This window comes from Lactuca virosa, chromosome 5 (assembly GCF_052849685.1).
Source record: "Lactuca virosa cultivar CGN04683 chromosome 5, Lactuca_virosa_CGN04683_v6, whole genome shotgun sequence".
In the NCBI taxonomy this organism is placed as follows: Eukaryota; Viridiplantae; Streptophyta; class Magnoliopsida; order Asterales; family Asteraceae; genus Lactuca; species Lactuca virosa.
In genome coordinates, this window is record NC_136430.1 from 316,845,366 (window position 1) to 316,862,522 (window position 17,157).

The 17,157-nt window shown below is 32.5% G+C and overlaps 1 protein-coding gene and 1 non-coding gene across 10 annotated transcripts; both read right to left on the reverse strand.

Moving 5' to 3' along the window:
• Window positions 1-4,482: 4,482 nt before the first annotated feature.
• On the reverse strand, window positions 4,483-9,483 carry LOC145115276 (peroxidase N1-like). Of its 9 annotated transcripts, none has more exons than XM_079051547.1 (7): window positions 8,978-9,483; window positions 8,714-8,876; window positions 6,889-8,605; window positions 5,931-6,651; window positions 5,511-5,575; window positions 5,200-5,392; window positions 4,483-5,100 (listed from the first exon to the last, which is right to left on the reverse strand). In XM_079051547.1, exons 1-3 carry the CDS (start codon window positions 9,389-9,391, stop codon window positions 8,187-8,189), a joined length of 996 nt encoding a protein of 331 aa, XP_078907673.1. In that variant the 5' UTR covers window positions 9,392-9,483; the 3' UTR covers window positions 4,483-5,100; window positions 5,200-5,392; window positions 5,511-5,575; window positions 5,931-6,651; window positions 6,889-8,186. The 9 variants fall into 9 exon arrangements, with proteins under 9 accessions (XP_078907673.1, XP_078907669.1, XP_078907672.1 ...); XM_079051543.1 differs by having other exon boundaries at window positions 5,931-6,807; XM_079051546.1 differs by having other exon boundaries at window positions 6,881-8,605.
• Window positions 9,484-16,726: 7,243 nt separating this feature from the next.
• On the reverse strand, window positions 16,727-16,833 carry LOC145118137 (small nucleolar RNA R71). The gene has a single exon (XR_013713116.1). It is a non-coding gene; the product is annotated as a small nucleolar RNA R71 (small nucleolar RNA).
• Between the last annotated feature and the right edge of the window lie 324 nt (window positions 16,834-17,157).

The window sequence follows — 17,157 nt, forward strand, 5'->3', positions numbered from 1 at the left end:
TTGTGTATGGCTTGAAGCAGGCACCAAGAGCTTGGTATGAAACTTTCTCTATGTTTCTTATCAAATCTAGATACAAGCGTGGGGTCATTGATCCTACCGTCTTTTGACGTTCAACTGAAAAGCATCTAATGCTTGTATAAATCTACATGGATGACATTATTTTCGGTTCAACTGATCAAGTTATGGCAGACAACTTCACCAAGTTCATGACTAGTAAATTTGAAATGAGCATAAACATAGAGATTAACTTCTTTTTTGGTCTTCAAATCAAGCAAGTTCCTCAAGGAATCTTCATTCATCAAGAAACGTATATTGCAGAGTTGTTAAAGAAAAATTCAATGGATAAGTGCTCCTCGGCAAAAGTTCCTATGGCCTTTGGCTACAAGATTGCCGTAGATTCCACTGGCAAGTCAGTTGATCCAAAAGTATACCAAATAATGATTGGCTCACTACTATACCTAACTGCAAGTAGACCGAACATAGTCTTTGCAACAGGTTGTTGTGCCAGATATCACGTTGATCCTAAGGTGTCGCATCTGAATGCAGTCAAACATATTTTCAAATACCTCAAAGGGACTAAAGGTTTAGGTCTCTGGTACCTATCAGGAAATGACTTTAGTCTACAAGCCTTTATAGACTCAGACCATGCAGGTTGTCATTTAGACCGCAAGAGCACTTCCAAAGGATGTCAATTCCTTGGTGGAAGACTAGTGAGTTGGTCTTCAATAAAACAAAGTTGTGTCTCACTCTCCACCGCAGAGGCAGAATATGTTGCCGCAACAAGTTGTTATTCACAGGTCCTCTGGATGAAAATCAACTCATGGATTATGGCTATCGAATATTACGAATACCTATTTATTGTGATTCAGATAGTGCAATTGCTATCTCACACAATCCAATTCAACACTCAAAGACAAAGCACATTGAACTATTGTATCATTTTCTCAAATATCATATCTTAAAAGGTAACATCGAACTCATTTGTGTTCCATCCCATGAAGAACTTGTAGATTTTTTCACAAAAGCACTTAATTCAACTAAACTTAATGGTTTCTTAGAAATGCTAGGAATGATGAATTATGGTCCTCAGTTCTTCTTAAAAGGATAAAATGTGAAGACTTCTGGTCTTCGCATCTAACAAAAAGATTTGCTGCATTCACCTTGTCATTTGGTCTTTGAAGCACATGTATTCGTCCATGATTAAAATTTTATTCCCTTTTAAGTTTAACTATTGAACACAGATTTCATAAATGCCTCCTCGGTATCCTTTGACTACCGAAGACTATTTATGATTTATGTACTCTCCGTGTCACTTTATTATTTTATAACTAACCCCGTGATCAAGTCTCTCTGCAGTGGTCAAGTTACCGCAGTCCTAATCAATCGATTTCACGACAGTTCTTTTCTTTTAAGAACATGAAGTCCGTTTTTCCGGTTTGGCAATAAATAAAGTTTTTATGTGTGCTATTTAATGAATTGAAACATTTAATTTTTACAAATGAATGTTTTTATTCCATTCATTAAATATGTTTCTAAAACTTAATGATACATTTTTAAAAACCAATCCATTTCCCTTTAAAGTAAAATAAAAACAGATTTTTTGTCTTCAATAAAAGATTTATGAAAACCCAAATTGAGGAGACTATTCAAACTTTTTTACCGCTAAGAGGCGATTTTTTAAAACGTTTATCCCACGGTCATTTATGATATTCTTTTCTTAAATTAATTAATTTCAAACTGGTTAAAAACCCTCTGGTTTCCTGGTTATAGATGTAAAAAAGAAAATTTTACCACATTGAATATATATTTCAAATCTAGAGGTATAAATCCCTCCTTCTTCCCAAGAAAGCTTTTATGCTCTCTGATTCTCTGACGATCTTTCTCTATATATCGTCTCCTACAGATGTTTTGGTCTGATAACCCCAAATTATTGATAAAGTTATTAATGATATCTTCACCTTTTTTGCAAAAAATGGAAGCTTTATGCTCATCAGGATTTCTGACCTTGTTGAAGTCACCACAAAATAACCAAGGTCTATCAGGGTCACTTAAGAGAAGATGTGAAATAGAGTTCCAAAGATTGATCTACAACTGAATCTCCTGCGGGGCATATAAGTTAACAATTCCACAAAGAAGTTTTCTAGATTTCCACATGCTTGTAACCGTAACAAATTTCCTGTCCCTATGCATGTTTTGTAACTCAAGCCTCGATGGGTCCCAAATGGAGAAAAGACCACCAGAAAGACCTACAAAGTCAACTGAACCACAGTTGCGGGCACGATTTCCCCAAGAACGAAAATCGTGAATTACCTTACGTGAAAAGCGGACTGTTTTTGGGTGTATCGGGTCCGGCTTCAGTCAGGTCCGGTTTAGGGTACTAAATTGGGTTTTGGGTTTTGAACCGAATTAGACTTTGGCAGTGTTGTTTACGATTTCGGTCCGCTCTTGTTCCAAGTACCATAGTGGGTTCCGTATCTTTGTTCATTACGGTTTCAGGTTTTGTTTATCATTTTATTCTCTAGTCTTGAACATACTATTTCAAATTATAATCAACACGGCCGTATTAGAGAGCACGAGGTTTTTTTTGTTTTTTTATTGTAATTATCGCTATAGGCTGTAGGGATGACTGATGAGTCAATTCCTAAAAAAAAGGCTATTTCACAAATAATGCCACAGTAAATAAATTACGAATGTGTGGGTTTTTTTTTATTTTCCTATTTTATCCCATTTTGATGAGATTTTATGTCAATTTCAGAGACATTATTAGGGATGGCAAAAAAGTATAAACCCGACGGGGAAACCCGAAACCCGATCATTTCGGGTCGGGTAACGGGTCGTTATCGGGTTCGGGGCAGGGAGTGGGTTATCCTCGCTCCGACCCGCCCCACCCTGACTATATATATATATATATATATATATATATATATATATATATATATATATATATATATATATATATATATATGTTTGAAACCTTTTGATGTTAATTGCACACGTTCAAAGATAAAATAATTATTGTGGACAATCTTTTTAGCTATTAACAATCTGGTGTGAATGATCATTTTGTTATGTTTTAACATATAACACTAAACTTAAATCAAATAATTTTTAATATAACGTCCAGTTTATTTTATTAAAGTGATGCATCATATTTTTAATTTAAAAGAGATGCTAGAACATGTATTTTTTATAAGATATCGGGGTACCTTAAAACGGAATAAAGATTTCGTTATGAATTGTTGTGAACCCGATAAGATACCCGAAATCCGACGGGAAAACCCGAAACTCAATGGGGCACCCCGATAAGATACTCGAAAGATATCGGGGCGGATTTGGGAAACCATGTCCCGCCCCGAACCCGTCTCGTTGTCATTTCTAGACATTATCTATATATTAATTAATAATTCAATAAACTTTTATTTTCATATTTTTTATTTTTTCGTGTAACATTAATATATAATTCAATAAAAGCTCCAATACATTAATTAAAATAATTTAATACCACTATCTATATATTTTATATTTTTAAACTTATGTTGATATCTACAAAAGATTTTAAGGTCAAAATGTTTTCCGGTCCGGTCCGGGTTAAATCTCGTATTTCAGGTACAGTCCGGTCCAAATCCAAAACCCGATTAGTGGTAAAAACAAAACCCGAAAACCGGTCCTCTAATATGATTATCCAATCCAGTCCGGGTCTTGTCCCTGTTTTTTCCGGTTTGGTCCGGTCCAACGGGTCATATGCTCATCCTAGACGTAACAAGAGGCTTCTTTTCCCAAATTTTTGAATAATTTTACTGGTGATAAAAAAATCATCAAATCTACTATAATAAATGAAGATCTATTTTGTCACATGTCAATCTCTCATAAGTTTTAACACTTGTTATTTTGTGATATATTTTTCAAATAAATAATATCCACAAGTCAATTTCTAGAATTTTTTAATTTTTAAAATTAAAAAACAACATAATACATATAGTTATATAAGTAAAGTATTGAATGTAATAAATATGATTATAAATTGCAATAAATCTGTTTTTCCCTCCTTATTTTAAAATTGAATTTTAAAAAATACTTAATGTTTACCTTTTTGATATTTAATTTTTTTTAATTAACTCATGTAATACATGGGTGTAACTGTAATAAATAAATTATTGATAAACAATTCAATCCTTTATCTTATTCCGCAATATTGAACAAATAAAAATAAAAAAATTCAATCCTTTTAATTCAAACTAGAAAGTTTCCCCCCGCGTTGCGAGGGGGCAGAAGGTGTTACTTTTGCGTCAAAGTAAAGTACATTGCCTAAGTTGTTAGCCACAATAAAATACGTTGCCATTGTAGGAGATTTCTCCATTTACAAACGTGTAAATGTTATAATAAGAAAATTTTGAAAATACAATCCAATAATTGGATAGAATTTTCACAGGACAATGTGTTAATAAGAAAAGATATCAAAGTTTTGTAGTATGCTATAAAAAAAATAATAATAAAGAATGTACATTGCTAAACTGAAAGAGATTATACAGCAGGTGTTAACAGCCCCATCCATCTTCCCATCCTGTTCAACTTTCCACAATGAAATTAAATCACATCATTATCTAAGACTAAGACCGACATCCCATGCAGCTATCAATTTCTCCAACGCTAAAAATTCATACGATACTGAATTCTCCACTTGTAAGATTCATTCCACACAAAAATGTGTAGATCTCGTCTGTTGAATGAAGAGCAGATGAGCAACCGTAAACATATCAGAAAACCACCAAGGCAGCCATCATCACAAGGGCGAAAAAGTTAACACACCTTCACTGGCCATTTGTTTAGAGGTAATTAAGTCAATTGTAGTAGAACCACCTCCTTTAGGGAGTGATGTTGAAGCATCACTTGGACATGTGGTTGGGGGTGAATGATAGTAAAACCCATGCTCACAACCTTAATACATTTAAGAACCCTTTTCATGCAAAAACCCATGATCATAAATCATGAGATTTTATTATCTTTTTTTTCAAAGTCTATAATCTCAAACTGAATGGAACAGCTAAATACAAACAATGTGCTTACTATACCTTCTTTGCATTCATGGAAAAGACCTCACACCTGCAATATTATTTTATTAATTAATTAATGCCTTTCTAATTTAATAATCAAATTTTAATTAATAAATTTCAAGTTTTAAAAGATTCGTATATTATATACCAGTTGTGATATATGCCAATAAGGCCACACTCGTAAATAAACTCCAAGAGTATTTGCCTCAGCAGAAGTAGGAACAACATTCATAAGCCACAACTTGGAGGAATGAATTCCAACTACAAATCCTTCCAAGTCGTTCAAGAAACAACCTAATCACCTCCACTTCCAGGACTCACACGATTCGATTTTCTTGTACCTATAATATATATATATATATATATATATATATATATATATATATATATATATATATATATATATATATATTTGTTGAATTCAAGAATTAATAAATAAAATAAAATGTTTTTTTTTACCAAATGTCATCGGGACCCAGTACCCACCTCGTTCTCTTCCATAGGTAATGACCAAAACTTGCTACCTAAAAACAATGCCAAAAAAGAAAAAATCACAATTTTCAAAAATCCTAAATCAAACAAAAAACATTCAGAAAGAATTGAAAATAAAAACATACGTACCCCACAACCGGTGTCGGGTGTAGTCCTCACAACAATTCATTAAAACAATTCATTAACGAATCAAAGATTTCAACCCAAATTTTAAATTCAAATGTATCTTATGAATTTTTTTTTCTGATTTATAAAATTTATTTAATTTGATGAAACATAAATAATCCAACTCCAACAAACACCAGAAATAGATCAATACATTCATTGCTGTTAAATTAGATTAGAAAACTAAATTTTAGGTTTTACTAAAAAAACTATTAGGCGTACCAACGACGAAAAAGAAGGTTTAGGAGTAACGAATGAAGCAAGAGATACAACAGGTGCAACTGCAATCGTCAACACCATTATCACTTGTATAATGCAGATCTCCACCTAAATTTCCTGGAATGAAAAAAGATGAGACAACTATCATTAAAGAAACTACCAAAATAAAAATGTTTCAGAACATAGTATGTAATTTGATTCATGGTTGCTCATCAAGATAGGTGTAGGTGTAAAGATTCATGGTTGCTCGTCCACTTCTTCAAGGTCCACTCCCATCATCACTTGATCCATGGAATTGGTGATTCCATTCCTAGGTTCCTTGGCTGAAAAAGAGTAAGACACTTAACCCAAGGGTTCAGAATGGAACCTGAGAAAAACAAATAGAATTAAACTGGAATTCATGAGTACATGATATGAGCATATCAACCGGAAGGGAACAGATAGTGTAATCAATCAGCATAAAAACTTATGTTATATAAGATCTATTTATTAAATTTGTGTTTATTGAGATCTTTTTGCCAAATAATGAGTGGAAATAGAGATAACAAACCACTTACTCCGACCATCACATAAACAGGAACATATGCAGTGCCAACAAAGTTTAATTCTTGGTCCAGTATTTGACCTTCTTGAATAAGCTGCAATGATCAAATGTAGGGTCGAAGATGATTTTCCATGTAACTGGAAGTGTGTTTTTCAGTTGCAGCGTCAAAGATAGTCAAACCTGATCAGTATCCAAACAATCGTGTCAATTGACAGGGCTGCCAATCTGGAATTGTTTTTCACATGCTGTGATATCCATTCCTAGGACCACAACAGAATGAGGAGAAGCATGTGATGGGCTCTCATCAATTCAGAGAACTGAACCCAGCCACACAAGCTACGAAAATTATAAAAAATAGTAAAATTCCGAGATTCCTAAAAAGAAGCCGACAATAGAGGTAGAGAATTACCTTCTGACCTGATAATTGGGATTAGAACTATCGACTGTGGAAGGAGCTCTTGTATTTTAAGCTTCAGTTAGTGGTTAATTTAGAGAGAAGGGAATCGAAATTGAATAGATAAAACACCACCTTATGCGCTATTCACCACCAACGTACCTGACTTTACCCGTAAAAATATCGATTATCGGAATTTATAGAAGCGCAGGCGGAGGCTTCGTTTAATGGCATGTACAGAAACAAAACCGGTAGGCGCCGGATTTGAAGCATAGTCGTCGAGTCGCCACCGGAGACAAAGGCGTCGAGTTATGAAACCCATAAGCTTGTTTCACCGGAGTCAGTATTGCCGAAAGCAGCGATGGTGGTGGTGAGTTTTTTTCTTAGAGAAAGACGAAGACAGAAGGGTAAGGAAAAGACGAATAGAAAGGGTTAGGTAGAGGTAAAAAGAAGTGGTGGAGTGGATAACATTGGAAGATGAGAACGGTGATCGGCTCCAACCTGTTGGTCGTATTCAAGCGAAGCCAAACCATGTAAGCCACAAGCAGCGGATGAGAGTTAGGGTATGAGAAGGAAGAGCAGTGGTGGAAACTTGATACCCCATCTTTAATGGAAGATGGAGAGTTCGGATAACATATCCAATTCCGAAATCGAAATCCGGGTGGAGACGATCGATTAAACTCATGTTTGTATACGGTGGTGGTGAGCAGCAGCGTATAGGGCGGTGGTGGTGAGAGGGTTTTGGGTCTTAACTGTGAAGAACAAAGACAGTGATGTTGGTCTAGTAATCTGGAAGAGAGACGGTGATAAGGAACAACGGTCATAGTTTATTGGAAGTCGATGGCGGTGGGCGACACTGGGAAGGGCTGGAGAAGCAGCAGATGGCGGAGCGGTGGTAATCTGATTGCGGTGGAGGGAGCGGTGATTGGGTGGAGACGAAACGGAAGAGAGAACTTGAAAGATGGAGATGAAGGCGGTGGGTGTGTGGTATAATGGAATATTGTCGATGAGAGAAGGATGGGGCGGCGACGATGTACACAAATCTAAATCTGATTGGATCAGAAAACGGTGAAGGAAACACGTGGTCATCAACAATATTGATATTGACACAAATTGACCTACTGCAAAGGGAAAAAAATAAACGGAAATGGAGAGAGTCACATAAACAGGGGACCATTTATGTCAATTCCTTAGCAAATTTACTGTAGCTAAGGGGAACGATAACTTTAATATATATATATATATATATATATATATATATATATATATAATTGATTGTATTAACAACTTATGATCAAATCAATTATTTAACCCACAATCCTTAATTGATGGCCGTACAAACCCTACGAATTTGTCCTTGTCTCCCAGTTTTCACCTCAGTATTACCCATCTTCACCATTGCTCTTCCAAACTCAGCGTTGAATCGCGATCCAGGTTGGCCTCTAACACCCAAGAACCCTTGTACATACCTCTGAGTCCTCCTGTCACTCCATAGCTTTGCATCGGATTCAATAACTCCCCGTCCATTCCTCAAGTTTTCGTAGAAGGAATTGCCAAAGCTATTAACACTGCCGGTATCCAAGTCCACACGCCTAAAAGCATTGCCACCATTGGGGCATAGGGCCCGGAGCTGTGGTAGGAAGGCTTGGTTTATATCCGGGTCGGGTCCATTGGTATTGTTGAAGTTGTATAGTCTATAGCTGAATAGCAGACAAGCTGATGTTCCAATTGTGTGTCCTCCTGATGATTAAAAAAAAAACGCATCTTTAATTGATTTGTGAGTTAATAGGATGCATGATTGCATATTGTGTAGTAGACATATATTGTACATTATTTTGCTGCACTTACCTACAAGAGTTACAAGATCTTGGGTATTAAGATCTTTATCAGCAAACTTTCTAATTTGAACAGTAATAGGGTCGGTAGCCGCTGGCAAGTTAGCAGTATCCGATGCTTGCGAAACCAATCCATCTCTGCGCCCTAATGGCACCTGCCACCTACGTCCACCCGTCTGCAAGATATTGAAAAAAGGTTAATAAAGAACACAGTTTGACATTTAACTATAAGTTCTTAACAAACACCTTGACGGATATCAATGTAAAATTTAATTACCAGTACAACAGAATCACGGGCAGCTAGGGCAACAATATCAGCACAAGAGACCACACCAGGGCATGCAGTTTCGAGCTGGCCCTTTGCAGCATCAATAACTTCAAAGCCTCTCAACAGGGAGTTGGGTCCGGAAGCCTTTTCAGTTGACGGGCCTTCAATTAGTATAGATGCATCACAGCCGTTGACGAAGCAGTCATGGAAGAACATCCGAAGTAAACCAGGTGCAATAGTGGGGTTGGATTGGACAGCAGACTGAACCGCTGATTGGACTATTGATTCGACCCTTGGGCAGGTGGCTCTGTAGAAGCCAACCCGGGTGCCCTGGCCTCTACCCCGATTGCCTTGGCCTCGCGCCAAGGTGGCTAACAGGAGAATCAGCAGGATTAGTGTTTTGTTAAGAGAAGAAACCTCCATTACTATGAGACTACTGGATATTATTTATGTGTCAAAGAATTGTGTATGAGCGATGTTGAATACTGTTTTTAGTGTATGAGGTGATGATGACATAGCAGGGAGGGAAGGTATTTATAGCCGTTAGGGGTGATCTTAAAAAGGTCAACCATACGTGGTTTTAAAAAGTCAGCGAACTCGTTATGGAGGTTAATTCAAGGAAGCAAGGTGAAGGAGAAACCTTCAGAGTTCTGGGAACAAGTGGGATACTGGGATCCAGCTCATTGTCACAAACAGGAGAGGGTAGATGATCATAGGTCATTTGATTTGACGATTTCCAAATTAATAACAATAAAAAATTTATGAGGTTTTAAAAAATGTGTTGGTAATAACAAGTCGATCAAGTCTTGTAAGATAAAAACAAGCCAAGTCAAAAGCAACCAAATGAAACCCTCAAATTAGTTTACTTATGCATGCTGGGTTAAGTTTTCGGACTTTATCAAAGAAACAATTAATTAACAAGTAATTATATTTATGGTTATAATATAATTTTGCATTATATATAAATAAATAATAAAAAACATATGGTTATTTCTTGTAAGCTGGAAGCAGAAACTATTCAAACAAGGTTTACGAATAGACACTATATGGTCCTAGAAAAAAAAAATCTGTTTAAAATTAACCGAAGAAATTATGGCAGTCAATAATGATGGTGCTTAAAACTTATCTAATTCACAGAATTTGAGAAAATAAGAATTATACTTATGATAACTGCGTAGATCTATTATATTTTTAGTCTAAAGTTAATGAAAGCGAAAATACGTACAAAATGAATTATGTGTGATCGATAAGAATATAAATGAAAAAACAATACATTATTTGAAGAGTTCGATAACTGTGCTTATCGTATATAAATGAAAAACAATACATTATTTGAGACAAAATTGCAAAAATGATCTCTGTGGTTTGTTAATTTTTTTTGGTAAGGTTAAAAAAAAGTTTATTAGCAACAAATGTCCATATTTTGTGGTTTTGTTGTAGTTTTAGTCCCTATTTCGTTAATTTTAACAGCTTAACTATTAAGTTTTGGCAAATGACGGATTTACCCACAGGGACCATTTCTGTAGTTTTATCTTTTTACCAAACTACAAGGACCATTTCTTAATTAATGGCTATGGTGGTTTGAAAACCCTCGATCTAACATTGTCGTCATCGATGGTGGTATCGGTAATGAATTGTCGGCTAGAGGTTGTATGTTTTCTGCGGTTTGTTGCGCATTGTGTGGGTAGTCGACCGATGTAGTTTTCGTCGAGAATGGCTTAATATAGGCGATGATCGGCGATTTCCAGTGAGATGATACGACGACGCAAGGTGATAGAAGGCAATGAATGGAAGAGTTCACCAAAGGTGTTTCGATCTAACCTCCTAGTGGTTGTAGCAGAATATGGTCGGCTTAGTGACATATATAGAGGATTCCGATTGATTGTGATGAGGTTGTCCTAGGTGACTATTGGCGGCATTGGGTGTAACAAGTTGGTGGGGTTTTCGTCGAACAATCAATGAACATGATTGGCGGTTGTCCCGCCGATTTTCGACGATGGGACGCGACACATTTGTGTATTCTAACGACTTTGTGGTGGCACCAATAAAATTAAAAAATATATATATTATACATTATAAATTATTAATCCAATAAAATGATATTTATTATATATAATAATAATAGGTTAAAAATAATAATCCAATAAAAAAATTAACGAAATAAAAAAATAATAATAAAACAATTATAAGGAGTTAATAATATAATAAAGAAATATTAATTAATAAAAAAATAATATATGTTAAAAAAAATATTTAATAATATAATAATCCAATAAAAAATATTTAATAATATATAATAATACAATAAAAAAAATTAATCCAATAAAGAAGAAATTACAAAAATTAATTTAAAAAATTAAAATATAATAAAATAATATTTATTAAGATATAAATATAATATAATATAATTAAGGAAAACCTGATAAAAAATCCTTACATATTAATCTCATAATCGATTTAGTGATTATATCTTTTTTTATTCAATTGAGTCCAAAAAACCGGTAATCGTATTCAATTAAACTTTTTTATCCGGTCAACAGGTCATCCAACTTTCAATACATACTCTTTTGGCCTAGATTTCAAAAAAAATTACAAATTTGATCCAAAATACACACTTTTGGCCTAGATTATAAAATTTATTATAAATTTGGTCCAAAATTTACCATTTTGGCCTAGATTTCAGAATTTTGTTATGAATTCATCCTAATTTTAGTTTTTTTACAACTTTTTTTCTCAAAAAATAATTTGAATATGTTTTTCTTTAAAAAATCAAATTTATACAAAAAAACATATTTTCACATTAAAAATCTTATGTTTTATATATAAAAACTTTTTTTAAGAATTTTTTTGTATACGAAATACCTATTTATAAAAAATATGTATTTATTAAGTACATAAATATATAAAAATCGTTTTTATAAAAAAATATATACAAACACATATGTTACAAAAAAAAATCTATATAAACACCTATTTTATTATAAATACATTTGTATACAAACACATATTTATAAAAAAATATATACAAACATCTATTTCATAGTAAACGTGTGTGTGTGTGTGTGTATATATATATATATATATATATATATATATATATATACACATACATACATACATACATACACACACACACACACACACACATATATATATATATATATATATATATATATATATATATATATATATATATATATATATATATATATATACACACACACACACTATCTTTTTACCCGCGTCAAGCGATTGATGCGAATAATTTATTTCCATATTATTTCAATTCGGTAACATATATGATTGGGCACCTAATGTTGTGTGGGTTGAAAAAAAAAGTTGTATGACAATACATTTTGTTTTTTAATTTGGAGACGCACATTTTATGGTATTAATTCTTATATAACTATTATTTAGATTATACATTTAAAAGAATAATTTAACTGTCGATAATTAACTTCTCAAATGTTGATTTTTATTAAAAACATATTTGTATATATTCGTTTATAAAAACATGTTTGAGTATATTTTTATAAAATACGTGCTTTTATACATTTAATTTATAAACATGTTTGAATACAAATGTGTTTATTATAAAATAGGTGTTTATAAAAAAATATATAAATATGTTTTTACAAAAGCAATGTATACAAACACTTATTTTGGTACATATAAATATGTTTTTACAAAATGTAATTATAATAAAATAGACGCTTGTATACATTTTTTTTTTGTAAAATACGTGTTTATAATAAAATTCTGAAATCTATGCGAAAATGGTAAAATTTTTACCAAATTTGTAGTAAAATTTAAAATTTAGGCCAAAAATGTAAATTTTTGACCAAATTTGTAACAAAATTTGAAATCTGGGCCAAAAGTGTAATTTTTGAAAGTTGGATGACCTGTTGACCGGGTAAAAGGATTAAATTGAATACTATTACTGATTTTTGGGACTTAATTGAATAAAAAAATGATATAAGAACTAAATCGATTATGATATCAATATGTAAGGATTTTTTTTTGTAGTTTTCCCTAAAATTAATATTTATTAATATATAATAATCCAATGAAAAAGAATTAATCCAATATAGAAGAACTAAAAAAAAATTAAAATAACTAATGTACAATAATTCAATAAAATGAAAAAGAAAAATTACAGAAATGGTCCTTGTAGTTGTATAAAAAGATAAAACTGCAAAAATGGTCCCTAGAGGTATATGCCTCATTTTCAAAAACTTAACAACCAAATTGTTAAGCTTAACGAGGTAGAGATCAAAACCACAACAAAACCACCAAACATGGACATTTTTTGCTAATAAACTTTTTTTTAGATCTTACCAAAGAAATTGACAAACCAGAAAATTTTGTCCATTATTTGAAGAGTTTTGAACCTAAAACAATTCACCGGAATAGTATCTCAAAAAGACAACAACTCAAATGTGACGTGAATATGTTATTGGTGATTTTTAAATGATTTAACTGACAGATCAATATTTTATTTTGCTGTCGTTAAAGACCATCTTATTCGTAGGAAGCCGTATGAGAGCTTTATTTTGGGATTTCATTTAAAAATAATTATTGATTTAATTTTTTGAAAAAGTTAATAAATCAGAAAAGAAAAAATTGATATTATGAAAAAAAAAGCTCTTTTAAAATAACTTCTTACCAACCTTTCAAAAAAAGATTTCAATAAGTTATGATTTGAATTTCTCAAAAAAAAATTATAATTGTTTGGGTTGTAAAAGACAGATACACATTAAAACATGTATAAATAAAACAAACATTTAAAAAAAAACAGTTTATTGATTTTTCCAACCACAAAATCTAATCTAAATATTTTTTTTTTAAAACTAATTTACTCATCACCATAAATCGATAAATCTTTTTGAAAAAATTCTTTTGAAATTCAAAATGAAATCTCAAAGACCCTTGTAGCTATGAGTATACTAAATCATTGATAATAACTAAAACACCAAGAAAATTTGCATTATCAAAAAAAAAAAAAAAAACTTTTAAAATAATTTTTCATCAACCTTTCAAAAAGAAGATTTCAATAAGTTAGGATTTAAATTTGTTCAAAACTTCTTATAATTTTTTGGATTTTAAAAGACAACTACCTCTTAAAATAAATATAAGTAAGACAAGCACTTTTAAATAAAAAACAATTTATTGGCTTTTTCCATCATAAAAACTAATTCAAACATTTTTTTTAAAAGCTTATTTTCTCATCACCATAAGTCAATAAATCTTTTTATGTAAAAGTTATTTTTAAATTCAAAAAGAAATATGAAAGACGCTAATAGTTATGAATATGTTACTTATCATGAAAATTAAATCATTGATAATAACTAAAACACCAAACTAATTTTGCTATAATAATATATTTTATTTTTTATTTTTTTTGGACTTCTTTTCAATATCTATAACAAATTAAAATTGTATTTATGATAATTCGAAAAAAAATCACTAATACCAGTCTTTTGGAATATGTTACTGGTTTTCTTGAGTTATCCGGTTGTAAAATATTAATTTAAAAAAAATAGTTATAATTGACATACAAAATAACATATTAGTTATTTCATAACATATAAAGATACGTTAGGTCTTTTTTTAAGATTTTTCCAAAAGTATTTTAATTATACAAACAATTCAAAAGTAAGTAAATTATGTTTTTTCATACTCTATATATGCCTATCTACATATATATTTTATATCATATCTTAATATTATTTGCTATATTTATGCTTATTATAAAACAAAAGGTACTTATTATGTTTAATATCTGTTATTTAGCGTAAAAGACATTCTCGGAAGCAATATGGAAGCTGGAAGCAGGAATGAAGAGCATAGGCAAGAAGAAGACACAAGTAGGATGTTGTTGGACAGTTTGACCCCTCGTCAGTATTTTGGTCATATCTCATACCTCGTAACTCTGATTGACGTGATTCAAAATGATCTGAAAACTAGACACATTTTCGGACAACTTTAATGTTTTGAGAAAATGCTAATTCTCGATAACCACGACGTGGTGAATGGAATCTTCGCGATTCTTGACGTTGAATTGGAGAATACGGGATATACACGAAGACCACGATGTGGTGCCATTACCACGTTGTGGTGGCCAGATTTTAGGCAAGTATATATATCCGAACATTATGACGAATTGGGGGACTTGGAGGTGACTTTCTGGAGAAGTATTACAAAAAAACCTCTGGAAAACCCTTGGAAGAGGAGGAAACGATTGGAGCTCAAGAGTTGAAGAGATCTAGAAGAAAACATGATCAATTCATTCAGTTTGATCATGTCACTTTTCCATGAGCTTGTGTGTTTGGTTTTAAATATCAGTAGCTAAACTTCTTTACTTTCGTTTAGTTAGATGAAACCCTAATAACTATGGTTTAGTTTAATAGTTTATGGATTTATAAAAGTTGGTTTGGAGCTTGTGTTTGATTAAATTACCTAGCATGTTAAAGTGTTTCTCTTTGTTGCTTTAATTCAAGTTAAGTGTACCTTAGTGGCCATTAATTTACATGAACTTATTTACCTAGTAATATAGTGACCATTAAATTGCTAGAGCTAGGATTGACCACATCTTAGTTAAGTGATAAAAGTAGAAATTTAGCTGTGCTGGAGGACATAATTGTGATCATAATTGTGTTTAACAAATTTTACATAAGCCCAATTTTAATTAATAACTAATTATGTGTTTGCTTGTGTAGGACCTTACAAAGTAGTACATGAATCGGTGAAAACATTAGTAGATTTGACCAAATTTCTAATTACATATAAATTGATAACCAACTTTATTAATCCATAAATAAGAGCTAACCATAGAAAAAATGTGGATTCAAAACTAAACGAAAGTGTTTTAATATATTGATTACAACCGTTTTTGTTGAGTGTTAAGTTTGTCTGAACTTGTAAAATCAGATAAAAACCAATTTAACTTTTGCTTTTCTTAAATTAATTTTTAGTAGATAAATTACTTAATTAAAATCGTTCCCCGTGTTCGATACCCGACTGTTAGTGCTATATTATTTGTGAATAGGTCCAATGCCTTAAGTCGTAATAATAAGTTAGATAGTTGGTAAAACTAGTAGGTATAATTACTATGCATCAAGTTTTTGGCGCCGTTGTCGGGGAACGGCGTATTTGATTATTAGTTTAATTGTTTTTAGTTATTTGATCCTTTTTGTGGGGTAAAAACCACAAAAAGTTACTTTTGTTTCATTTGTTTGTTTTAGTTTTTTTTCTCTGAGACGTAACCACGTCGTGGTAATCTTCACCACGTCGTGGTCTCGCTTCAGTTAGTTTTTCGTTTATTTGTTTTTTGTTCCTTTTACGCGTGTTTTTCTAGTTTTATCTTAGCAGGAAAAAATGGGGACATCACGACCATGTTAATGGAAGAGTATAAATGACATATGAGGAACGCCAACAGATGGGGTCTTGATCCACCAAAAATCTCAACCACTACAAAGTTTGAACTACCGTGACATATTCTTGGCATGCTAAAAGATCTACCTTTTTATGGGAAGGAGCACGAGAACGCTTATGAGCATAGAAGAGGTGGTGGAGATTTCAAATTATTTTAACGCTCCAAACGTGAGTAAAGATGCGGTGATACTTCGACTTTTACCGGTCACATTGAAGGGTGAAGCAAAAGAATGGTTAAAATCACTTCCCTTTGGGACAATCACGACTTGGGCTGACTTTAAGATTGAGTTCATCAACCAGTTTACCCCTCCTTCGAAAGTGGCGAAGCTAAAAAGAAACATATTGAATTTTCAACAACTAGAGGGGGAGTCGCTATATGGAGCTTGGGAACGTTACAAGAGATTGTTACGACATTGCTATCAACATGACTTCAGTGTGCAACAAGAGATATCAATATTTTATGATGGAGTCAGTGTGTGCACTCGCTAACTTCTAGACTCACAAGGGCCCGTGACAAAGAAGGATTCGACAACAAATAAAGCTTTGATTGAAGAATTCGCTAAGCATTCAAGAGAGTATCACAACTCAAAGGAGGATTTCACTAGAGGAAAGTCAAGTAAAGATGGAGGTCAAGATACTATCAGTGCAGTAATTGCAAAGCTAGACACAGTGGAAGAAAAGATCACAAAAATGGGTGGAACAATTCATGATAGATGTGGAGCTTATGGGGGACCCCATTCTACTAAGGATTGTGA